The sequence below is a fragment of the Podarcis filfolensis genome, assembly GCF_964270895.1.
Source record: "Podarcis filfolensis genome assembly, chromosome: 16".
Classification (NCBI taxonomy): Eukaryota; Metazoa; Chordata; class Lepidosauria; order Squamata; family Lacertidae; genus Podarcis; species Podarcis filfolensis.
In genome coordinates this window covers 25,964,134-25,990,357 of record NC_139620.1, presented here as the reverse complement: position 1 = coordinate 25,990,357, position 26,224 = coordinate 25,964,134, and the positions used below count along the sequence as shown (strand labels likewise).

The 26,224-nt window shown below is 45.4% G+C and overlaps 1 protein-coding gene across 6 annotated transcripts in view; it reads right to left on the bottom strand.

Annotated features, from left to right (window-relative positions):
• The window catches only part of LIMK2 (LIM domain kinase 2), a 53,733-nt gene that overhangs the window by 3,778 nt on the left and 23,731 nt on the right, over positions 1–26,224 (bottom strand). For 4 of the 6 annotated variants that reach the window (XM_083590169.1, XM_083590170.1, XM_083590173.1 and 1 more), the window contains 12 exons: positions 22,961–23,096; positions 19,898–20,007; positions 18,979–19,167; positions 17,176–17,281; positions 14,777–14,973; positions 13,061–13,247; positions 9,992–10,078; positions 5,091–5,222; positions 4,758–4,814; positions 3,272–3,337; positions 1,767–1,941; positions 289–344 (listed from right to left, as the gene is read on the bottom strand). In XM_083590169.1, the coding sequence (XP_083446295.1) occupies positions 289–344; positions 1,767–1,941; positions 3,272–3,337; positions 4,758–4,814; positions 5,091–5,222; positions 9,992–10,078; positions 13,061–13,247; positions 14,777–14,973; positions 17,176–17,281; positions 18,979–19,167; positions 19,898–20,007; positions 22,961–23,096 (1,498 nt within the window). Of the gene's footprint in view, positions 1–288; positions 912–1,285; positions 1,942–3,271; positions 3,338–4,757; positions 4,815–5,090; positions 5,223–9,991; positions 10,079–13,060; positions 13,248–14,776; positions 14,974–17,175; positions 17,282–18,978; positions 19,168–19,897; positions 20,008–22,960; positions 23,097–26,224 lie in introns of all 6 variants that reach the window. The other 2 variants (XR_014542396.1, XM_083590172.1) reach the window with 2 other exon arrangements.

Genomic DNA, 26,224 nt, shown 5'->3' with positions numbered 1-26,224 from the left:
GTTTAGGGCTTTAAAGGTCAGCACCAACACTTTGAATTGTGCTCTGAAACCCTAACATGCAGAGAAGCTTTGAGGATCCTAGTGGCCAGACAGGAAGCTCAGGTACCACTTATTTATTCCTCAAATTGCTATACCACCCTTCATCTGAGGATCACAGGGCGGTTTATAATATAAAAACACAAAAATACATACCATAGCAACAAATGAAAACAATAACATCCCCCCCAACAGTATTTATTTTATTAAGGAGCATGGCAACTTCTCACTTCTGAAGTGGCCCAGGTTTACCTCGCATAGCACAATCCCAAAAGAAAAGATGTCCACTGTCTCATCATAGCTCTGCCCTGGAAGGAAAGAAAAAAAGGGAGAGTGGCTTTACTTTCATAAAATGGAGAAAGCACTGAGTGTGATTGACAGAACTGGTGGACCAAGAGTTTGCTAAGAGCCCTCAGGCAGTAGAATCAGAGTTTCCTGCCACAAAGTCTATTTTTTATTGTCCCAGTGATTACATATGATTCCTGCATGCCTAACTCAGGGCATCATTCCTGGCATTTCCCCTGCTTGGGAGCAAAGTTCAGGGCAAGAGATGGCACCTTACCCAACGCCATTCTGTTAAGTATCATGGCTGTGGAGGGGACATTGTCAGACTTTCAGAGAGGACAGGTCTACAGAAATTCCTGCAAATCCAGCAGCTGGGGAAGGACCATGATGGCCCAGTGGCAGAGCACCTGCTTGGAATGCAGAAGGTCCCAGGATCAGTCCCCAATGGCATCTCCTGGTAGGGCTGGGGAAGACTTCCTACCTGAGACCTTGGAAAGCCACTGCTACGCAGTGTGGACAATATGGAGCTAGATGGACCGATGCTCTGACTCTGTATAAGGCAGCTTCTTATGTTTTTTATTTGGGAAGGGCTAGAGTTCAGGGGTGGGACATGGGTGGCGCTGTGGGTTAAACCACAGAGCCTAGGACTTGCCGATCAGAAGGTCGGCGGTTCGAATCCCCGCGACAGGGTGAGCTCCCGTTGCTCGGTCCCTGCTCCTGCCCACTTAGCAGTTTGAAAGCACGTCAGAGTGCAAGTAGATAAATAGGTACCACTCCGGCGGGAAGGTAAACGGTGTTTCCGTGCGCTGCTCTGGTTCGCCAGAAGCAGCTTAGTCATGCTGGCCACATGACCCGGAAGCTGTACGCCGGCTCCCTCGATCAATAAAGCGAGATGAGCGCCGCAACTCCAGAGTTGGTCACAACTGGACCTAATGGTCAAGGGTTCCTTTACCTTTACCTTTACTTTAGAGCTCAGGGGTAAAGCACTTGCTTTGCATGCACAAGGTCTCAGGTTCAATCCCCAGCTTCTTCAGGTAGGGCTCAGAGAGACTCCCTGACGGAATCCCTTAAGAGTTGCTGCTGCAACCAGAGTAGGCAATGCTGATGTAGATAGACCAAGGTCATAGTATAAGGCTGATCCGGCCCAAGACAGCTCCTTCTGCACTCTATTTGGGGACTTCTCTGGCTTTTTTCTGGCCCACGTAGGACCAGTCTGGATAGCTGGCCTTGGTGAAGATTTGATGTTTTCATCCCCAAAAAGTTTTTGATTTGAGTTTCCACTGAAATGAGGCTGCACCTTAATGTTGTATTTTAATCTTGTTTTTAAGATGTATTTTAATCAATTGTTTTCACATCTGGTGTTAGCCGCCCTGAGCCTGGTCTCAGCTGGGGAGGGTGGGGTATAAATAAAATTTATTATTATGATTACTTGTGAAACTTCTTACCATTCAGCATCTCTGGTGCCATCCAGTAGGGGTTCCCCACCACTGTGTAACGCTTCTTCCGGTCACTCTTGCGCAGGGTCCGCTTCTTGGCCGATGGCTTCTCCAAGGTGGGCTTCTTCCTCTCCTCTACAATCAGCCGGGAGAGGCCAAAGTCTGCAACCACCACAGTCTTGTCCTGCAGCCAAGAACAAAGCAGGAGGGGCCACTATGAGAGGCCTACTAGTCTGCGGGGATCAGAAGGCGCAGTTTCCCCAGGAGCAAAAATATCTATAATAGATGCCCAGGGTCAATAGCAGTGCGTCCCAAAGTGAGGGGTACTACCCAATGGGGAGTGTTGGGTTTACCTGCAGGGGGTAAAGACCATAAAAGGCAAAAGGGTAGTGGGGGAGGGGGCACTGGAGGTATAAGTGACTATTAGACTTTGAAAACCTGGTATCACTGGATCAAGTTCTTTAAAAAAGAAGCAATTAAACTATATACAGTGGTAGCTCTAGATGCGAACAGGATCCGTTCCGGAGCCCCATTCGCATCTAGAAGCAAGCGTAACCAGCGATGGCACGTCCGTGAACGCGCGCGTCGCTTTTCGCCGCTTCTGCGCATGATGTTATTTTGAGCATCTGCGCATGCGCAAGCAGCGCGCAACTCAAGCGCGCTCATCCCGAAGCACAATCAACCCGAGGTATGACTGTAGTTTTAAGTGGATTTGGAATACAGTAAATGGGCAATTAACCTTTTTCTTTTTGAAAGTGTTTTTATTTGATTTTACGAATTCATTCGCACTCATAATCACAAATAATAATAAAATTTCACAAGATTCTTCTGAATCTTAAGACTTCCCTCCTCCCCTCCGTGGGTTCTTTAAGTAACTTTTTAACTGGATATTATAAGTCCATCTAATTTGCAATCCTCCACTGCATCCAAAATCTATGTATCATTGCAAGAGTTATTTGAAACCTGCCAAAGAGTTCAAGTGTTTACAGTGGTCTTTCAAGTATGATATAAATTTGTCCCATTCTTTTTTGAAGTTTTGATCCTCCTGGTTTCTGATTTTTCCTGTTGGAATAAATGGGCAATTAAATGTTACTGCTCTGAATTTTGTTGTGTGGCTCATGCAAACCACTATTCTGTTTTTTTATAGGGTATGTAGAAGTGGGAATGCTTTCATGGAACCAAGGGACAGTGGCTCCAAAAGTTTGGGAACCCCTGGTTTATAGGATCTGGGAGAAGAAGGGAGGAACCACAGCTCAAAGGAAAACCTAACAGGTATTGCGGGGGGGGGGGGGGCAAATGCACATTGCTTAAGTCACCACCTGCTCTTGGCCTCCAATGAAAACATCAGGCTTAAAGACACTCAAGTTCTGAGCAACGGTGCACCCCCTCTTGCTGGGATACATTTACAGCACTAAAGTGGACCTATGAGGTTGCTGTGCACAGAGAGCCAGAGGGCTCCAGCTCTCAACTGTTTTGCTTGGTGATGGGCGATGGGGAGAGACTGGGGAACTCACCAGTTTGATCAGGCAGTTGTGGGAGTTCAGATCTCGGTGGATGATGGACATCGAGTGGAGGTAAGCCTGTGAAAGGGAGAAAAAGGGGAAGAGAGGCATTTGAACCAACACTGTTCTCCGGTTTGCGTCTGGGCCACTTCCAACGTGGCACTTCTGGCTGAAACCACTCAACACTCCCACTGGCCTGTCTCACAGGCTACCCTAGAGCCTCCAAGCCATTGCCCTCCTTATAAGCCAAGGTGGTCGGGGACAAATAGAAGAAGACGCCTTCACCCCGGTATGGCTCCCCTTTATCACATACACAGCCCAACAAGACAATGACAAAAATCCACCAACGGCATACAAATCAATATGGCTAACCTGATCCAAAACACCCACCCACCCCACTCACACATGAAAACAAAGATCACCACAGCCAACCACAAACAAACAACCACACCCTAGGCCAACCCCAACCTCTCTCACCACCAAAGGAACACAAGTGAACAGCAGAGAACCTGCACAAGCAACGATGACACAAAACCCTGCATACATTAAGCAAAATAGAAACATCGCCACCTGACCCCACCCATCTTCCCCCCCCCCCTTTCCCCTTCTTTTTCCCAATGTCTCAACAAATGAAACTGATCTGCAAAAAAAGTCACTTGGAGAAAAAAAGAGAGAGAGAGACATTGCACATACTTTTGTAAACTAAGAAAATCTTTAATAAAATACATTAAAAAAAAAAAGCCAAGGTGGTGGCTGGGGCTGGGGGTAGAGAAGGCAGGTCACAGGTGGTTTGGTCTGACCCAGAATCCAGTCAGACCAACTGCACTAAAAGCCTATTATGCTGGAGACCACCATGTATGAGGGGTTCATGTGCAACCAAGAGACCACGGCTGCTGAGGATGCAGAAATGAGCCACCAGCTCCACTGTGGTAAGCCACATGTGTCTGAAAACCGGTTGCTGGAAGCCGCAGGAAGGGAGAGCTGCTGCTGCTGCGCTCATGCCCTGCCTTGGGGCTTTCCATTGGGGCATCTGGTTGGCCACTGTGAGAACGGGAGCCTGGACTAGATGAGGCCCCTTTGGTCTTATCCAGCAGCCAAGCTCTTCTTATGTCCTTATGACAGCCCCTTTGCTTCTCCAGCAAAGGAACACCCCATCGCAACCCTTTCAAAGTCATGAGCCTGGACTGGGGCTTCCTGGGCTGCAAAGCCTTAAGAGGCAAACTCCTGCGCATTGGCTGCTCATTCAGAGAGCAGTTCTCATTTCAGAAAGAGGAATAATGCCACTGTTGCCCCCACCGCTAGTGTCTGCCACCTGAGACAATTGCTTAATGCCGTCTAATGGTAGGGCCGGCTCGTTTCTCTCTCAAATGCACCTTTCAATCCCCCTTGCTCAGCATCTCGTATTTTTGAAGCCCTCAAGATGGGGCAGGATATACAACTCAAGACAAGAGTCCAGTGGGCAAAGAGAGTGCGTATATGTGAAGAACCAGGGACTCACCATTCCTGAGGCAATTCCTTTAGCAAAGCTGACCTTCTGCTCCCAGGGAAATGGATCCTGCAAGGCAAAAAAGAAGGCCCTCATTAACATGTTCCTCAAACAAGCAACATATCTGTAGTGGATGAAAGGCGCAATGCTCTTTTCAAAGTCTTTCCCAGCGCGACATCGCAGCTGTGCTGGCTGGGGCTGATGGCAGTTAAGAGTACAAAACAGCTGGAGGGCATCAGGCCTGGGGGAGACTACTCTAGAAGCCGAGAGCTTTAGTGGCCAAGAGCGACTGCACTTTTAGGGTAAAATTTCTCTTTGCTCATCTGACAAGCTGCCTTCACTCACCATGTTCCGGAGGAAATCCTTCAGAGTCCCGCCTTCAATGTACTCTGTGAGAAGGTTCAGCTTCTTGTCCTTGTACAGCACGCCAATGAATTTCAGGACGTTGGGGTGATCCAAGCTGCGCATCACCTTCACCTGAGAAGACAAGATAGCAGTCCAAGTGTTTGGGATGCACTGAGACCTCCTTTTAGCTGCTGCTTCTTTTTAAAAAGAAAACACAACAAAAAGTATTTGAAGTCTAAGCAGCTAGTTATTTGGATAACTAGTTATTTGGATAACTAGAGGACTGGCTCCAAAGACTAGAAAAGTGGAAATTTGTCCTAAAACTTGCTCCGACCATAATGCTGTGAAAATGGAGATGAAATTAACACCAACTGGCTCCTTCAGATGGAGGATGAATGACACCTTGTTTAGAGATGAAGAAGTGACCAAGAAGGCCCAAAAAACTTTGAGAGACTACTTTGAGATAAATATGAATGCTACTGTTGAAAAAAGAGTAATCTGGGACGCAAGCAAAGCGGTTATGAGAGGGTTTCTGATTCAACAGAATGCAATAAAGAAGAGAACTCAAAATGAGAAAAAAGATACAATTTTGGAGAAAATAAAAGAAGGTGAGAAGAAATTGAGAGCGAAACCAAAGTCGCAAGAGATTCTGAGAGAAATAAAGCTACAGCAAGTACAATATATGAAAATGATGAATCAGGAAATAGAGTGGAAAATCAAACAGATGAGACAAAAGACATTTGAATCGGCTAATAAATGTGGGAAACTGCTAGCCTGGCAAATGAAAAAAAGACAAAAACTTAACACCATTACAAATTTGGAAGTGGAAGGAAAGAATATACAGAATCCAGTGGAGATTAGAAAATGTTTCCAGAGATATTTTAAACAATTATATATACAAGGGCCACAGAAAGAGATTAATATAGATCAATTTTTGAAAACAAATGGACTACAAAAAATCTCTCAAGAAAATAAGTTAATGTTGAACTATAAAATAACGGAACAGGAGGTAGAAGGTGCCATCCAGAATATGCAACTGGGTAAATCTCCAGGGCCAGACGGCTTAACTTCAAGATATTATAGATCCTTGAAAGATTGGATAATTCAACCACTAAAGGAAGTTTGTAATGGAATTTTGGAGGGGAAAAAAGCACCAGAGTCGTGGAAGGAAGCTTACATTACACTTATACCGAAAACTGAGTCTGAGAAGACACAACTTAAGAACTACCGCCCCATATCTCTGCTTAATGTGGATTACAAAATTTTTGCAGATATTTTGGCTAAAAGATTAAAAAAAGTATTAGCGGAAGAGATACATAAAGACCAAGCAGGCTTTCTCCCGGGCAGACACTTGTCTGACAACACGAGAAATATAATTAATATCTTAGAAAAATTACAAGTGAACATCAATACTAAAGCAGTTTTGATATTTGTAGACGCGGAGAAAGCTTTTGACAACATTTCTTGGAGTTTTATGAAGAAAAATCTTCAGGGGATGGGGGTTGGTCAAGGTTTTGGAAATGGTATAGGTGCAATTTATTCAGAACAAAAGGCTAAATTAATTGTTAACAATGTGGTGACGGAGGAATTTAAGATAGAGAAAGGGACACGACCAATTTCCCCATTGCTCTTTATTTCGGTCCTGGAGGTTCTCCTAAATATGATCAGAAGGGACCAACTGGTCAAAGGTATACAAGTCGGAGCCAAACAGTACAAATTGAAAGCATTTGCAGACGATCTAGTATTGACATTACAGGAGCCAGAATCTAGTACCAAAAGAGTACTTGAACTGATTCAAGAATTTGGTCAGGTTGCAGGATTTAAGTTGAACAAGTTTAAAACCAAGGTTTTAGAGAAAAATCTAACAGAGATTGAGAAAGAGAGGTTTCAGAAGGAGACAGGTTTAACGCTGGTTAAGAAAGTAAAATACCTGGGGGTTAATATGACTGCTAAGAATGTGAATTTATTTAAAGATAACTATGAAAAATGCTGGTCAGAAGTGAAAAAGGATTTAGAAATATGGTCAAACTTGAAGCTTTCCTTGCTAGGCCGTATTGCTGCTATAAAAATGAATGTATTGCCAAGAATGTTGTTTTTGTTTCAATCATTGCAAATTTTGGATAAAATGGACTGTTTCAAGAAGTGGCAGAGAGATATTTCTAGATTTGTCTGGCAGGGCAAGAAGCCCAGAATAAAATTTAAAATACTAACTGATGCAAAGGGAAGAGGTGAATTTGCCCTGCCAGACCTTAAACTTTACTATGAATCAGCCGCATTTTGCTGGCTGAAAGAATGGCTGCTTCTTGAGAACACAGACATTTTGGATCTAGAAGGCTTCAATAATGTATTTGGGTGGCATGCATATTTGTGGTATGATAAGGTCAAAGCACATAAAGCATTTAAAAACCATATTGTCAGGAAAGCACTGTTTAATGTCTGGATAAGATATAAAGATCTACTTGAAAGTAAAACCCCAAGGTGGTTGTCACCGATGGAAGCGAAGGCTCAGAAAAAGCTCAATATGGAGGCCAAATGGCCGAAATATTGGGAGATTTTGGAACAAGAAGGAGATAAATTGAAATTGCAGAGCTTTGAGAAACTAAAAGATAAAGTGTGAGATTGGCTTCATTATTATCAAATAAGGGAGGCTTACAATCTGGACAAGAAAATTGGCTTCCAGGTGGAAAAATCAAAATTGGAAACAGAACTGTTAGATCCCAAAACTAAGATATTATCAAGAATGTATAACTTGCTGTTGAAATGGAATACTCAGGATGAAACGGTGAAATCTGCTATGATAAAATGGGCACAAGAAGTTGGACATAACATTATGTTGGCTGACTGGGAACAGTTATGGACCACAGGTATGAAATTTACGGCATGTAATGCCTTAAGAGAGAATATTATGAAAATGATATACAGGTGGTACATGACACCAGTCAAGCTTGCAAAAATCTATCATTTGCCCGATAATAAGTGTTGGAAATGTAAAGAAAATGAAGGTACATTCTTTCACCTTTGGTGGACGTGCCCAAGGATTAAGGCTTTCTGGGAGATGATCTATAATGAAATGAAAAAGGTATTTAAATATACCTTCCTGAAGAAACCAGAGGCCTTTCTCCTGGGCATGGTCGGCCAATTGGTGCCAAAGAAGGATAGAACTTTCTTTATGTATGCAACAACAGCAGCAAGAATACTCATCGCAAAGTATTGGAAGACACAAGATCTACCCACCCGGGAAGAATGACAGATGAAGTTGATGGACTACATGGAACTGGCGGAAATGACTGGCAGAATCCGAGACCAGGGAGAAGAGTCGGTAGAAGAAGATTGGAAGAAATTTAAAGACTATTTACAGAAACACTGTAAAATTAAGGAATGTTAGAAGGATGCTGGAATGAAGTTATGTGGTTTTAGCAATAATGTTATAAAGGGGTATGTAAAAATGGAATGTTAACAGGTGAAAATGTAAAGTTACAATATATTAAGATAAAATATCAAGATAAAAGCAAAAAGGGTAAGGACTTGCTGAAACAACTACTGAACTAGAATACAAAAAAGGGAGGTGTGAGGAGGTCAGGGAAACAAGCAAATGAAAGACAAGACATGGAAAGACTGATTTGTTTTTAATTGTTTTTTATTTTTCTGTATTTTGTACTTTTTCCCCCCTTCTTTTTTCTTCTTCTCATTTTTGTAACTTCTTTGAAATTTTAATAAATATTATTCAAAAAAAAAAAAAGAAGTCTAAGCAGCTCTTGCAGTCCCATCTGAGGGACCGATCCGATCCACACTTGCTCACCTTCAGAACTGCTGTAGGGAGCCCAGGTGTGTTGGCCTTGAAGAATATATATTCCACCCTGCCAGCACAGGTTAGAGCATCAGACTGCAATCTGGGAGACCAAGTTCCAAGCCCCCTCTCAGTCACAAAGCTCACTGGGCAGCCTTGGGCCAGTCACTATTTCTCAGTCTAACCAACAAGGCTGTTATGAGAGTAAAATGGGGAAGCAGAGAACTGTCTATGCCACCTTTGAGTTCCTTGGACAAAAGGTGGACCATACATGTAATACTTTTTTAAAAAGAAAAGAAATAAAAATGGAAATTAAATATAAACATGCAAGAAAGTAAATAAACAAAACAGGGTGGAACTGTGGAGTGGTAAGTTTGATGGGAAACAGGAATTGGTGTCTGAAAAGTGCAGCAAGAGGTTTAACAGTGTCATTGCTGGCAAATGGAGGTCCACTGGGGCCCCACTTCAAGCAGCAGCATATTTCTTTTTTATATAAAAAATTATTTGTGTTTTCAGATTAAAATTTTACAGTCACATATCCAATATACAACATAGAAACAAGATTCCAAAGAATCTCCTGGACTTCCCTCCTCCCCCCTTTGTGTGCCCTATTGTCAATCATTTCCTCCTGCATCTTTTATAATAATCCAAATCTTTTACCTCTCCATTGTGTCCAAAATTCACTATTAAACTACAAGTGTTATTCCAATCCTACTAATGATTTTAACTGTTTACAATGGTTTTTAAGATAAATTATAAATTTTCCCCATTCCTTATTAAAATTTTTGGTCGTCCTGGTTTCCGATTCTTCCGGTCATTTTAGCCATTTCGGCATAATCCATCAACTTGATCTGCCGTTCTGCAGCAACACATGTCGGCCCAGCTCTAGCTCTCCAGAGCGATGTACAACATTAAATGCAACCCAAGTCTTGGGCATTATCTGCACAGCTGAAAAGCCAAAGAGGAGCAGCACGTGACATAATGTTCTTTTGCTCTCTTCTAAGTGGGCAGCCATGGGGTGATCTTCCTGAGCCCCCATTCCTATTGAGGCTGCTGAATAGCAGGACAGCTTAATGCACCCGTTTCAGGACCCGCTTGAAAAGGCTGTGCCTACCTCTGTCAAGAAGGTCTTCTGCGTTTCCTCGTCACACCGGATCAGCTCCTTCATCACCATCACTTTCCCTGTTGCTTTGTGAGTCACCTGAACAGCAAAAGTGAGAAGAACTTAACATGACACTTCCAAACCATTGCACGATCTCACTGACCCTTGCAAGATCTCCGTAAAGGGTCACTGGTAGCAGAGTGGCTTCCCTAGGCCTCTTAAGGGTTGTAATTGGCAGAATCAGGAAGGAGCTTTGCACTCCCATAGACCTTCTGTCCTCCTCTCACACTTGGGAATTAACACATTACTTGATCAAAGCAGGAAGTATGTGTGCACGCACACAAGGAGGGAGCTCATGGCTTGCTCCTGTACCTTCAGCCCAAGGTTTAGAGGGCTGTCTGAACGCAGTTGGCGCATTCTTGTTGGTTTACACCTGTCCGCTGTGCTAAAAAGATCGCTCTCTGTGAAGCAGAGAAACGGAACACCCCCCTTTTCGGCTTGGAAAACCCAAAAGAAAGCCTCCTGTTTTAGAGAGCTCATTTCAGTCTATCCGCTTAGAGAGCTGGTGACGATGTGAACAAGGCTTGTAATGAACAGACTGAAAGCAAACCAAAGGGAGAGGTATGCTGAGCTTTGTGTGAAGTCTTCAGCAGTGAAGAGCCGCTATATTGTCATTTATTATTACTTTCATTTTTGTTACTGTTGTTAATAATATTATTTCAGGCCATTACCTGCCCTTCACCCTAAGGTCCCAGGGCAGGTTACAACAATTTAAAACACAACATTTAAACAACATAAAATTGCAAAAATAGGATGGGTCCTAAAATCAGAAAGGTAGTGCGGTGTAGAATGTGGAACTAGGACTTGGGAGGTAAAGGGAAAGGGAAAGGTACCCCTGACCATTAGGTCCAGTCGCAGACGACTCTGGGGTTGCGGTGCTCATCTCGCTTTATTGGCCGAGGGAGCCAGCATACAGCTTCTGGGTCATGTGGCCAGCATGTGGTCAGGCGAACCAGAGCAGCACACGGAAACGCCGTTTACCTTCCCGCCGGAGCGGTACCTATTTATCTACTTGCACTTTGACGGGCTTTCGAAACCTCCCACTCTGCCACGAAGCTCATTGGGTGTGACCCTGGGCCAGTCACTCACTTTCAGTCTACCCTACCTCACAGGGCTGTTGTGGGAATTAAATGAGGGGGAGAACCACATATGCTAACTTGAGCTTCTTGGAGTAAAAGACAGGAATAAACACAATAAATAAATAATGGATATACATATCAGGTGTCTGAATTAGAATCTGAATTAGAAGACAAGAAGAGGAGGATGTCACCTGCACTGGGCCTGACTGGTCAAGCACTTAAAGAGGGGCAGCAACTCGCCTGAGATGTTTGACCCCCCCTGTGACTGAAACAGAAGACGACGACAACCAGCAGTCCTAACAAGTTTTATTTGTGATACATAGCTTTGTTTTGCATTTATCTAGTTTTTTTTACTTGAGTGTTGTTTGTATTGTTATTGACTTTATGTAAACAGCATAGAGTTGTTGTTGTTTTTTTTTACTACAGTAAGTGTTATTACATTTTTTGCAAGTAATCTAAAAGTCCCCTGCTTTTCCAAAACAAATGTGCAGCAGCAGAGGAGAGGAGGGTGCTAGGTTGTTGTACGTCTCCTTTAAAAGGAAGGCCATGCAGAAAGGACATTCAGAAGATAAGGGCAAGCCGGATGCTCCCCCCCGTCCCCACCAACCAACACAGCAGCCTTGCAGAATGTGGAGTGTTGGGGGCGTTGGCTGCAGCCTGGGGTGGGGGTGGGCAGCGTGCACAAATCGGAGGCCAGAGTTAGTTTAAGGGCTCTCGCCTGAGTGGGAATGCTCATCACAAGACATGCTGCAAAGAGAGCACTGGGCTTACCTGCACCTGCTACGTGCCTACCCACAGAAGAGGAAGGAGAAGGAGAAGAAACAGGTTCATTAGTAAGAAAAGGTAAAGAGGAGCTGGAATGTGGCATATACCCAAGGATGCAGGCTAAAACAGGGCATGGTTATAAGCCCCTTCATAAGAGCTTGCTGGATCAGGCCAATGGCCCATCTAGCCTAGCACCCTGTTCTCACAGGGGCCAACCAGATGCCTGTGGCAAACAAGCAGGAAACAATCACTAGAGTCCCCTCCCCTCCTGTAGTTCCCAGCAATGGGGATTCAAAAGCATTGCTGCCTCCAGCTGTGGAGGGCAGAGCATAGCCGTCGTGGCTGGTAGCCATGGATAGCTCTCGTCTACATGAATTTCCCTAATCCTCTTTTAAAGCCATCTTGGTTGGTATCCTTCACAGCCTCCTGTGGCAGCGAGTTCCACAGGTTAATTGCGTGCTGCATGAAGGAGTACTTTCTTTTCGCCGTCCTGAATCTTGCTTCCACATTGTGCCAGAGCCGAAATATAGGACAGACTATCCCCAAATCAGAACTCCAGGATGGAGCAGGGCCACGGATGAACTCAGCCTGAGAAGCTGTGGTGCAACAGGGCTGCCTTTTTCCTAAACAGGAGAATTGGCTCAAGCACAAAGTTTTGACAGAAGATGAAATGATTGGCAAACAGAGCATTGGTGCCGAAGAAGCTTAGCTATGGCTACTCAGGCTCTTGCGCCCCAGATCAGGATGAAGGTGGGGAGAGCCAACTTAAAACTCTGCAGTCAGAGATGAGTAGGAAGTTGCCTTATACTGTGTCAGACATTGGCTCATCTACTTCAGCACTGTCTACACTGACTGGCAGCAATGGCTTCAGGGTTTCAAGCAGGAGCCTCTCCCAGCCCTACCTAGAGATGCTGGGGACTGAACCTGGAACCTGCTGCAAGCAAAGCAGATGCTCTAACAACCACTGAGCTGTGGCCCTTTCCCATTCAGTGCCAACTTCAAGGACAGCAAAAGGAACAGCTAACAGTGAAACAATTGCTGGGAGAAACCTGATGGGACAAATGACGATCCTGATTAATGAAACACCATTAACGTGAGAAGCAGACACGCCCCGTTCCGGGGTAGGGGGGTCGGCTGGGAGAGAAAGGTAAGAGAGTATCTGCGACAGTTTCCTCACCTTGATAGCCTGGCCGAAGAAGCCTTTTCCCAAAACCTCCCCGTGGATCAGATCACAGGGGCGGAAGATCTGCTGGGAACCACTTGTGGATGAGCGGAGTGATTCGGAACGGCTGATATCCCGGCTGAGGAGGAGCGGTTCCTTTGGGGAGCTGGGGCCAGGGGACTTGGAGATGCTGTTGCTTCGCCTGGTGTGGAAGACACAACCTAGGTTAGATTTTTTGCTGGAAGTCCAAGCTGCAGGCTCCCTGTTCTCCAGCTCGTTGGGATGGGAGGAAGAGATGCATACGAAGCAAACCTAGGTTCGCCAGACCACGCTCCACAATAAATGAACATGTGTAACAACAGTATAAAAGAAACCACACTGCGATCGAATTCAAGGCTGCATTTAGTACTCCACACAAAACCAAATCGGATTGGATGCACTGTGCTGTGATCACGGAACAGGGGGGCACTTTAAAAAAATTATTTATTATTATAAAAAATATTTACAAACCGCTGTTTCATTTTAAAAAAACGTACCGCAGTGGTTTACAACAGTATCCTGGACCCAAGATGTTCAGGGCTTTGTAAATCTATATAGGAACTTTGAACTTTTGTCCTGGGGGCACTCTTGTCAAAGTCCAGTGGGTCATCATGTGACTTATGTCTTGGTATCAAACTTATCCAGTATTATCCTTATTTATCACATTTATAAACCACTGCATTCTCCAAGGAGTTCAATGTGATGTACTGTCAGGTTTGAGGAATTCTCTCCCTCCCCCTGATGATTTCAAGAAGCAGGGAAGAAACAAGAAGGCTCTTATGATTTATTCAGTCATTATGGCAGAAGACGAAGAATCCAGTCCTTCCTCCATGATGGAAGGCGGAGGAACCAGAGTGAGCAACTCCCTCTTTCCCAACAGCATCTGACCCTATGGTGGCCCTCCCTGGTCAAATGCCTCTGTGTCCATTGCTCTTGCACCCTTAACGAACGTCACGTTCTAGGGGACGGTGGATCATCTATGCTGTCTAATGAAGTGTCCGCTGGCTGCTCTGTCTCTCCCCCTGCTTCTCAAATCAACCTAACACCTCATAACTTAGCTGCTCGCTTGTCTCTTGTCGCTTGTCTCTGACTTGTTATCTCCCTCACAGTTTGGCTGTAATTCAACACAGCCTCCCTCTTCCCTGTCAGCTACAGGAGAAGGGGGAGGGGGTGATCACCACCATTCCTCTTCCTCTTCATTCCAGTCCCTGACATGTACATAGTTCTCCCTCTCCTCATACGATCACCACAACAACCCTGTGAGGTAGGTAGATCTGTGAGGCAATGACTGGCCCGTCGTCACCCAGGGAGCTTCATGGTTGAGAAGGGATTCATACCCTGGTCTCCCAGGGTTCTAGCCCAACTTTTGCACTGCACTGGCTCTTAGTAGTCCTTAGCAAGTAAGGCAGGAGGCAGGAATATGGTGGATCCACGCATTAGAGTAGCAGGCCTTCCCCAAAATGGAATCTTCCAGATGTTTTGGTCTACAACTCCCATCAGCTTCAGCCAGCAGAGAATGCTGCAGTTCAAAACCGCTGGAGGGTGCCAGGTTGAGAGGAACACTGTGTTAGAGGGATCAGCCTAAATTCCTCTAGTCCAACCTCCTCCAAAGTGAAAAGCTATATATCCAAAATAAAATGATAGTTGGAAGTCAGTAAAAATTTTGGGGGTAGCCTCCCCTGGCCTTGGTACCTGAGGGAGCGACGCCGCAGCGTTCCTTCCAGGTTCTCCTTCAGGTCCAGAGCTGATATGGGGCAGGGAGAAGAGGGCTTTTTCGTGCGCCCGGGCATCCGGGCATCCAGACGCAGTCTGTCGAGGCGCTGAGAGACGGGGTCATGCTCGATCAACAGCTGGAGGGTTTGGCTCGTCTTGCGAATCAGATCCTCTATCTGAGAAGTGAACCCAGGAATAAGGAAGTTGCACACTGATGGCGAGAGAGACCTCCAAGGGAGCATCTCCAGGGGTCATTCAAACAGAAAGTTGTTGATAGCACAGACATCCTGGCATTGGTAAACTTAGCTCACACAAAAACCTCAACCTTTGCCTCAATTCAACCTATAAGAGGTTTAAAGGTAAAGGTAAAGGGACCCCTGACAATTAGGTCCAGTCGTGACCGACTCTGGGGTTGCGGCGCTCATCTTGCTTTACTGACCGAGGGAGCCAGCGTACAGCTGGTCATGTGGCCAGCAGGACTAAGCTGCTTCTGGCGAACTAGAGCAGCGCACGGAAACGCCGTTTACCTTCCCACCAGAGTGGTACCTATTTATCTACTTGCACTTTGACGTGCTTTCGAACTGCTGGGTTGGCAGGAGCAGGGACCGAGCAACGGGAGCTCACCCCGTCGCGGGGATTCAAACCGCTGACCTTCTGATCGGCAAGTCCTAGGCTCTGTGGTTTAACCCACAGTGCCACCCGCAAATCAGGACGCAGGTTTCTGTGCCTGTCCACAGTTAATTATGTAATTATGGCTGTCTCTGTACTCTCTGCATTTCTTCTCCTCACTGCTTACAATCCTACACCAAACCATGTGTGCATATATGCCTGAAATATGCTGATGACCCACAGCTGTACTTCTCCTTTACATCTGAAGATTTGGCAGTGGATGTGCGGGACCATTGCCTTGCCTCATTAACGGACTGGATGAAAGCCAACAAACTGAAGCTCAATCTAGCTTAAGACTCAGGCACTGTTAGAGGGTGGTTTCTTAGAATGGATGGATTGGATATTGCCTGCTCCTGATAGGGCTACGCTCCCTTTGAAGTACATAGCTTGGGGGTACTTCTGGAACCCTTGCTGTTGCTTGAGGTTCAGGTGGCCTCAGAGACATGGAGTGCCTTCCATCCGCTTTGGCTGGTGGCCTAGCTGTACCCTATTTGGACAGGGATAACCCTAACTTCTGTCATCTATATTCTGGCAACCTCTGGGTTAGATTACTTCAACAGGTTATACATAGGGTTGCCTCTGAAGAAAGTTTAGAAACTTCAGCTGGTGCAGAATTTGGCGGCCAGACTGCTCGCCAGTGGAAAACAGTTTGAGCATATTATACTGGCCTGACTGCACAGGCTGCCAATTAGTTCATGGGCCCAATTCAAAGTGCTGGTTTTGACCTGTAAATCCTTTAACAGCTGGAATTTGTGCAGTTACGGGCGCCACATAATACCAATTCTGCATTTTTAAGAACTTGATCTTTTGGCATGACAGCACCTACACTTTGGAACTCCCTGCCTATTGACACCAGGCAGGCGCCTTCACTCTTTTTGGCACATGCTAAAAACATTTTTGTCCAGGCAAGCCTACCCAGTTGTTTAGAAAGCTGATTTGAGTTTTAACCTATTTTTAGTCTACTGTTAATTTAACTTTTCGAATGTCTTGAATTATTGTTAATTCTTCTCAACAATTTTATTGCTTTATCTTTTTTTGTAAATCGCTTTGGGGTTTGTTTTTTACAATCAAGCAGTGTATAAACATTACAAAATAAATGAACAAACAAATAATGTACCTGACAAAGTTGCCCTCAGTCCACGAAAGCTTATTATGCGCTAATAAATATTGTTAGAATCTTGCGGCACCTTAAAAACCTACGTTGTTCTAACTGTTTGCAGTAGCCCATATTCTAGTGAGGGGTCTTGTATTTATGCCACATACAAAAGAGAAGGAATTGCCCACAACTCACAAATGTGAGAACTTTGCTTGCGCCTTGAGCTACATTGAAGACAACTGAGGGACCAGACTAAAGGCCCAAGTGACTAAGAAAAAACAACAACCCTGCCTTATACCCAAGTCTGTCTATTGGTCCATCTATAGCGCAGAGTTGTCTACTCCAGCCTTCACCAACTCCCATCAGCCATACAACACAGGGGCTGATGGGAGTTGTAGTCTAAAACACCTGGAGGGCACAAGGCTGGCCAACTGGCACCTGTTCTCCAGGGTTCCCATCAGAGATCTTTAGAGCAATGCCATGATCAATCCTGAGCCCTTCTGCATGCAAAGCATCTGCACCAGCCTTGAGCTATTCTCTCTTCTCCATTCTGTTCTATTTCTCAAATCACCAGGAGCAAGAAGTGAACTTAAAAGAGATGTCCAGGCCGTACCTCTTCTGTTTGTAGTGTGCGAATCGGGGTCCCATTGATCTCCAGGATCTTGTCTCCAGGGTGAATAGCGTTCTGGACATCAGGACTAATATGCAGTCGGTTGACTCTATAAACAAAGAGGGAAGGTCATGTGACAGCAGAACTATTTGCAGAACTATTTTTATTTTTCTGGGTCTCCAAGGAGTGACAACATGAATTGCACTACTCCAAAGACAACAGAAGAGTGAAACTTCCATACAAGTGCAGTAGTCAGTGTTAAAATTAACAAATAAATTACATATTATCCTTAAAATAATCGGAGTTTTGCTTATAAAACAAATAAACATGACCAAGAGAAGAAAAATATACAGAGGGGACATTAGGAGATTGTCAGGATACATTTAGTACTTTGATGTCTTCATATCTCCATGACAATTTAAGGAAACAGAATCCTAGAATTGTAGAGTTGGAAGGGACCTCAAGGGTCATCTAGTCTAACCCCAGGCAATGCTGCCTATAGTTATCCCTGGGTGGGCTCTTCCCTATTCTCTATTATCAGTCACATCTGGACTGGTTCGCCATTAGATCTCCCCCCATTCTATCATAGATTCCATTTGTTCAAATTGAGAAAAAGCTTTCTGATATTCTACTGTCATAGGAAATAAGTATTTTTTTCAAATTGGGGCTGAAGTTTTACAGCTGCTAACCATTTCGCTGTTCTTGAGGATGTGAGGGCAGTTATGTCAGTTTGTATTCCTACTTCCAAAACTCTTTGTTTAAAAATATTTCTAGTGACATTTCCCAATGGATTCAGTGCCTGCAAAGAGAATCCAAAATATCTGGATAATAGTTCTGAAAGTTTTGCAACGAAAAGTTTCCTAGACTGTTTGACCTCTGTTCCTCTAAAAACATATCAGGAAACCTGTCTTTCATCAGCTGCTTTCTACTACACCAGTAATTTACCACCCTGACATAATTTAACCAGAAACCATTTCCATGCCTGGTTCTGCTCTAATTGGCGTTGAACTCTCAATTTTAGTAAAATCTGCAATGCCCCAAATTTTCAAAGCAAGAATTCATATCAGTCTCATTGTTGCTTTAAAAAAATATTTAAAACTGGCACAATGACTATCCCTGGTTATTAAAAATTCAGCAGTCTGTTTAAAGATTTAAAGCAGGCTACTGTACTTGTTTTTCTTTATTTGTAAAGTCCAAGGTGCTGAGGCTGAGAAGGTTATGATAAGGTAACTGGGAGATTTCATCAGCTCTGGCTCTTTAGAATTAAAAAGTTACTTGTGTTTAGTTTCCCCCCCCCCCCCTTGACTAAAAAAACTTTAGATTTGACATTATTAATGACTAAACCATTTTCTGGACTGTCTTAATCTCCTCAGGCCCACTTGAGGTGTCAAAAGGAACATATCTTCTCAGTAAATACTCTATATTTACCAGTCTCTTAAAGCTTTGGGAACATGATAACTCCAATTGTGCAAAGTCATGACGATATAAAACCAAAGTTAAGCCAAAGTTATGTCAACATGGTGAAGAGGGAAAAGGAAGAGCTAAAGTAATGCAAGTCTTTTGTATACGATACAATCATTCCCTTTGATCTCTCAACCAGAGTCTCTAAGAAGGACAAACAGTATAAATGTCCATAATTAAAATAGGCAATTAAACAACACAGCAATTTAATATTGTATTGTTTAACTGCATATTTTAACTACGAGCGTTTATACTGTAATGCTTGTGTGATTGGCTTTTATACTTAAACTTAGCTTAGAAGTGTGTTTTGGCATTAAGCAGTATACAAACTGATTTATCACCTACTCTTTCACTTGGACGCTAGTGGCATAGGTTGAGCAGCCACCTTCAACAGCCACCGTGAATCCTCGCTTGCCATCAGTGGCCGCAGGCATGGAGATGAGGGTCAGTGTGTAGGGCAGCTGTTCACACAGGAACTCGGTGGACAACCTCTCAATCATCGGCGTCAGAACAATCTGGTTATGGCATTTGCCACTAAACAGAAGAGCGGAGAACGTTATTCTGGAACTGCCAGATCCATCCCTCCCCTCTCCCCACCAATAATAATAATAATAATAATAATAATAATAATAATAATAATAATAATTTATTTATACCCCGCCCATCTGGCTGAGTTTCCCCAGCCACTCTGGGTGGCTTCCAATCAAGTGTTAAAAACAATACAGCGTTAAATATTAAAAACATCCCTAAACAGGGCTGCCTTCAGATGTCTTTTAAAGAGAAGATAGCTGCTTATTTCCTTCACATCTGAAGGGAGGGCGTTCCACAGGCCGGGTGCCACTACCGAGAAGGGCCTCTGTCTGGTTCCCTGTAACCTCACTTCTCGCAATGAGGGAACCGCCAGAAGGCCCTTGGAGCTGGACCTCAGTGTCCGGGCTGAACGATGGGGGTGGAGACGCTCCTTCAGGTATACAGGACCGAGGCTGTTTAGGGCTTTAAAGGTCAGCACCAACACTTTGACTTGTGCTCGGAAACATACTGGGAGCCAATGAAGATCTCTCAGGACTGGTGTTATGTGGTCCCGGAGGCCACTCCCAGTCACCAGTCTAGCTGCTGCATTCTGGATTAATTGCAGTTTCCGAGTCAACTTCAAAGGTAGCCCCACGTAGAGCGCATTGCAGTAGTCCAAGCATTGGACCCCCCTGCCTGCATTCAATCCCCCTGCCCCCCACAGTTGCACTATGGGCTTCTAACTTCCCCTTACCAGTAGAGGGCAGAGTGCTGCACCAATGCATACGTGTCGCCATCTTCAATGATCACCTTGCAGCTCATACACGCAAAGCATTCTGGGTGGTACTTGTATTCACCAGCCACCTGCAGAGAAGCGAGGTTTAAGCCAAGGTGGAGAGCAGACAAAAGCAAAGCAACAAAGGTGCTTTCAGACCCAGAAAGGTCAAGAGAGAAATCTCAACCGTGCATTAGCCACATCAACCCTTTACCTGAAACCGGACGGACGGCACACCGCAGGGTCAAACTAAGGTCTGCAATTGCTGGCCAGCGGGGCATTTTGTTGCTTCATGTGCTCCCGGAAAAGCAGGCCTAACTTAAAAGCATGTGAGAGAAGGGAGGAGGAGGAGGATGTTGCAAGGAGTGTGGGTGTTACCTGTCTCACCTGGGGGCTTAATAGTTAAACTGTGGAACTCACTCCCACAGGAGCCAATGATGGCCACCAGCCTATATAGATTTAATAGAGGATTAGACAATTCACAGTGGAGAGGGCTGTCAGTGGCTACTATGCTCTGCCTCCACAGCTGAAGACAGTAACGCTTCTGAATACCAAGTGCTGGAAGCTACAGGAAGAGAGAGGGCTCTTTTGCTCAGGTCCTGCTTGTGCGTTTCGCATTGGGGCATCTGGCTGGCTTCGATTTTACTTGTGCCATTTCAACCAGCCTGCCTGGTTGAAGACAGACTGGTTGAAATGGCACAAGTTAAATGTGTATAAGTTGGGATTGTACTGTAATAGCATATACCATATTTTTCGCTCTATAAGATGCACTAGACCACAAGACGCACCTAGTTTTTGGAGGAGGAAAACAAGAAAAAAAATATTCTGAATCTCAGAAGCCAGAACAGCAAGAGGGATCGCTGCGCAGTGAAAGCAGCAATCCCTCTTGCTGTTCTGGCTTCTGGGATAGCTGCGCAGCCTGCATTCGCTCCATAAGACGCACACACAATTCCCCTTACTTTTTAGGAGGGGAAAAGTGAGTCTTATAGAGCAAAAAATACGGTATATGAATACAGTACTGTACAGGTATTTGGGGCTGCGCTTCCCCTGGAATCCACTAGGGGTCTCAAAAAGCATTTTTAAAATATGAACACAGCCTCTTGCTAGGGGAAATGAGCTGTTGACCTGCAGAGTTTCCCCTACAGCAGTTGTCTTCAACCTTTCAAAACTCGGGACTCCACCTTCAGCCCTAACATGCATTTGGGGACCTGTTTCTTAACTTTCTACAGCATCTCAGATTCAGAGCTAAGTGCTGTCTAGTCTAGCGGCCCTAATAAGCTTTAAATCAAGACATGGAGAGTTTCGCCTGCAGTGAGAAGAAAGATACCTTCACTTTGTTCTGAATAATTTTATATATTTATATTAATGTACTGCATTTATATCCCACCTTTTTCTCCATGGAGCTCAAGATGAAATCAGACTGATACTTTAACCACTATACCACGCTGGCTCTCAGTCCCACACTTCAGCGCAGACTCACTCAACCTGGTGCCCTCCTGCCATTTTGGACTACAGTTCCCATCAGTCCCTGAATCATTCAGCCCAGAGACAATGCTCTACAACTCTGGCCCAATCCTGCGCACAGATATGTTCACACACACACAGAGGTGAGTGTGAATGACAGGAAGTGTGTCCTTTCTGCCAGCAATGGATGATGCAGAACCAGCATACTGCAGTGGTGGTTAGAGGGTCAGACTGGTATCTGGGAGACCAGGGTTCAAATCTCCACTCAACCATGAAGCTCACTGGGTGACCTTGGGCCAGTCACTATTTCTCAAGTCTATCGTACCCTCAAAAGGCGTTGGGTACATGAAATGAGGAGCAGAAGAACCATGTACATCACTTTGTGGGAACATAGAAACATAGAATCATAGACTTCAGAGGGACTCCAAGGGTCATCTAGTCCAACCCCCTGCAATGCAGGAATCTCAGCTAAAGCATGCATGGCAGATGGGATGTAAGTGTAAATAAATAAACTGACCATATCACAGGACATAGGAAACTGTTTAAGACTGATTCAGATTCTTGGCCCATCTAGCGCAGTATTGTCTACACTGACAGGCAGCATCTTTCCAGGGTTTCAGGTAAGGGACATTCCCAGCTGTACCTAGAGATGCTGGCTGGGGACTGAACCTGGGACCTTCTGCATGCAAAGCAGGGTCTCTATCACTGAGCCATGGCTTCCCCCCGGAAGTACCATGTACATTACCACAATTGTGTTCCTTGTATGAAGAGTGGGATATAAATGCAATAGCAATAACAGAACTGTTTGGAAGCAAAAAGCATGCTCCTTTGGGTTTTTTGCAAAAGGATGCGCCTCCCACTGAAAAAAATCTTCCATTTGCCAAACCTGCTGAGAGGTTCAATATCACATTACAAAGACGGGAGCCCGAGTCCCAAGAACAAAGGCGAAGTGCCTTACGGCATGCACAGCCTGGAGGCCCAACAGGAAACACTTTTGTCTTGTGCTCCGTCCCAAAACATTTCACAAGAAAGCTGCTCCTCCTTCCTGCCAGGCCCTTCCCAGAAGACACACTTTGTGGGGGAGAATACAGCCTGATGTCATCATTAGGCCTTTGGATCCTAACCTTGCTCAGTCACTGTATTACAGAGTTGGAAGGACCTCCAAGGGTCATCTAGTCCAACCCCCTGCATTACAGGAATCACAGTTAAGGAATCCCTGGCAGATGGTCCTCCAACCTACAACCTCCAATGAAGGAAAGCCCACTGCCTTCCGAGGTGGTCCGTTCTGCTGTGGAACAGCTCTTCCACTCAGCAAGTTCCTCCTAATGTTTAGTTGGAATCTCCTTTCTTGTAATTTAAATCCACTGGTTTGGGGTCCTACCCTCTAAAGCAGCAGGAAACCAACACAGAGGAACTAGTGGAGATTTGCAGAGGCTTCGGATGCTGAGTTTTCCCCATCCTGCATCATCATCATCATCATTTGTATAGCGCCCTATACCCACAGGTCTCAGGGTTGTTCACAATATAAAATTCTAGGGATACTCAGAATGGGAAGCAGAAACAATGCCAAATCCTTACCATGACTGGCCCAGTCATCAGCAGAGAGCAGCCGTGGCAAGACTCGCCAAATTTCCTCCAGTAGTCCTTGTGGCAGTAGAGTTTCCCATCCTTTTCGTAGTACCAGTTTGTGAGGAGGTCCTGGCACTCGGAGCAACTAGGAGGCAAAACAAAGGATGGAAGGTAAGACCTACATCTGTCCACCTGCAACCTGCCAGGCTATGGAGTAAAGGGAAGTCCCTTTGGGGTGCACTATGTCAGGCATGTCCAAAGTCCTTTTCGGGGGCCTAATCCAGCCCACCGTTCGGCTTAATCCAGCCCACATGGCAGTTTATTTCCTGGGGTAAAATCCTAAAAAACCTCAACAACCTCAACAACTCCAACCCTAAAAAAAGCTCAACAACCTCAATTCTAAAAAAAGATTAACAACTTTGGATGGCCCCCACAGCCACTTTTATCAAATCTGGCCCTTGTGAAAAACGTTTGGACACCACTGGTCTATGTAGTAAGCAATGAATAAATGCAGTAAATAATACTAAGTGGCATTCAGCTTGCCCAGAGCAGACCCACTGAAATTAATGAGCCTGTCCATTAACTTCAATGGGTCTACTCTGATCAGGTCCAGCACTTAATACCAACTAATGATAATACCAATAAGAATAAGGGTGGCCACTGCATGACACATATATATCTGTTTTTGAACCTAACATAATAGCTAAACTTTGCAATAACTCTACCAACTTTCCATTTTTTTGGTAAGACTTCCCTTTTCTCTATACACTAATACACTCCTCAGCACAGAAATAAAAAGCCTGGAAGGAAGCCAGAAGAACCCGGATTTAAGTCTCCAGACAAACTCCCCGGACCCAACCTGGGGAGCTCTGGCTGTTTTGGACTACGACTCCCATGAGCCCAATGCCAGCATGCCCATATGATGCTGGGGCAGATGGGAAGAGTTGCTCAGACCTGTGGAACACTGGGGCCAGAGGATGTTGTAGTCCAGAGCGGCTGGAGGGCACCAGGTTGCACAAAGGCTGTCCCAAAAGTGATCTGCGGATGGGTGGATGAAGGCACTCCTCTGAGGCCCACAAGAAAGCAGCGTGGAGAAGGAAGCCTGAATGCTGAGGTGGTGGTCACTCTCCAGGACAAGAGGACGGCCTCTGATCCCCCCACTGCAAAACTCATGATCCTTGGACCATTATGAACACAGCACCAAGGCCAGGTGTCCGTGCACACAGAACCAATGTCCCTAGCCCACAGGGCCAGGAGGCAGGTCAGAGTATAACTATCTGCCCAGTGATTTATAATGCTATTTCTAAGGCAGGTGCATGTCTCTCTCCAACAATGGACACAGCATCACCAGGCTCTGCATATCACCATCTCCCAGGTGAGCAGCCTGAACTACTCTCTTGAAAACCCACCAAGTCCTTCTCACAGGAGAGAGCAAGCTTCCTTTGCCCATCTGTTTTGGGACAATTGCTTTGAACTGTGTTTCATTTTCTGGTGGCACAAGGAGAGGGGATCCCAAATGATGACTGGGCTATTGAACACTGTTTAGCATATATGAAAAAAAAAGCAATTTTTCACACCTCTGGAATTTAGTCCCGCAAGAAATGGACACCCACTGAGATGGCTTTTAAAGAGGGCTAGACAAATTTCATGGAGAAGGATGCCTATAGCCAGCAGCCACAATGGTTATATGCAATGTTCACTGCTGGAGGCAGTATGTCTCTGAATACTAGTTGCTGGAAGCTACAGGAGAGGAGCTTGCTGCTGCACTCAGGTCCTGCTTGGAGGCTTCCCACTGTGGCATCTGGGTGGCTGTTGTGAGGACAGAGGGGCACCCTTTGGCCTGATCCAACACTCTTCTTATGGAACCTCCAGGGCTAGCGGCAGTCTATCTAGATTCCTAGGTTCTTTGGGGTATTTGGTCCCTTTGAGAAGAAGATGCTAGACTATATGGTCTTCCTTTGGCCTGATTCTCCCAGGCCGCTGTTTACGGTCTTAAAGCAGCCTCCCCTAGGCTGAATAAGGAAGGGAGTGCTTAGCTACCGGTAATTACTAAGGTGTTTTTATACATAAGCCAGTGGGCCCTGCCCAACTTTTACCCAGATAAGCGAGCTAACCCTACTATAGAAACGCCGCCTCCTCAGCATGCAGCTGCGTGCCTGGAAGCATCAAATCTTGCTTCTCCTTCAGCTTCTAGCCTCTAACTTAAGTTGATAAGATTGACCTGGCAAGTGGGACCAATGAGCAAGGAGGTGCCTATCTGTCCAGCAGCAAAAAGCATTTGGAATTGTTAAATAGCAGAGGATAGCCTTTGTGCCTGTCACTCTGAGAGAGGCAAGGTGCTCTACTCTTGGCACTGCACCAGATAAAACAACAGCAAGACTTGGGGAAAGAGAAAGCAAGTATTTAAGATTCCCACTGGCCTGAATGGTTTGTCCAAAATACATGCTCGTCAGCATGCAGCAAACCCCGGCAGAAATTCCAAGATATAGCTACAGGTTCAGATGCTGGACCTCTGGGCAAGGTCTTGTTTGGGGTGACGCACATGCCATTAGTCACATTCCAAGTAGGAACACGCTTCCTGCAATGACCGGGCAACCATAAACTCTGCTCATCTCTCCACCCCACCTTCCTCCCTTTCCTTAGAAGTGGGGAAAGCAGCTGACTAGCTGGTCCTAGAGGTCTGGGTCAGCCACCCCCAACCTGGTGCCCTCCAGATGTTTTGCACAACTCCCGCCACTAGCCCCAGTCAGCAAGGTCTTGTGGGACAACTACTTCCACCAACCCCAGTTAGCAAGGCTGAACAGGTGCTTTTTTCAGTATGTGCATTGAATTTCTATCTGGAGAGAGAGTTTTGGCTAGCCCTGTCGTTCAGGGCTCTCCCTACCACTTGTGGGCTCCAACAGGGCCACTATGGCTGCTGGTGCTTGCTCTAGCACCGGGTGCCGAGCAGCCTCCTGAAGGTGCTTCAAGTTCTCCTCCACACTGATGCCCCTGGTTGTCACAGTATTAGGAATCCTCTTGGCTGCAGAGCACCCTGGGGGTTGTAGTCCAGGTCTGGCTGCTCAGCCTTTGCCCATCCTAAGTGCCATTCAGATGGTTCAGACTACAACTCCCATCAGCCCCACCATAATACGGTTGTACTGGCTTAAGCTGATGGGAACTGTAGCCCGAAACACCTGGAGGGCACCAGGTTGGGGAAGGTTGCTCAGAACAGCTCTCGTCCACTGAGCAAAATTCTAGGCACTGCAATCTGCTTTGCCAAAGCTGGTTATC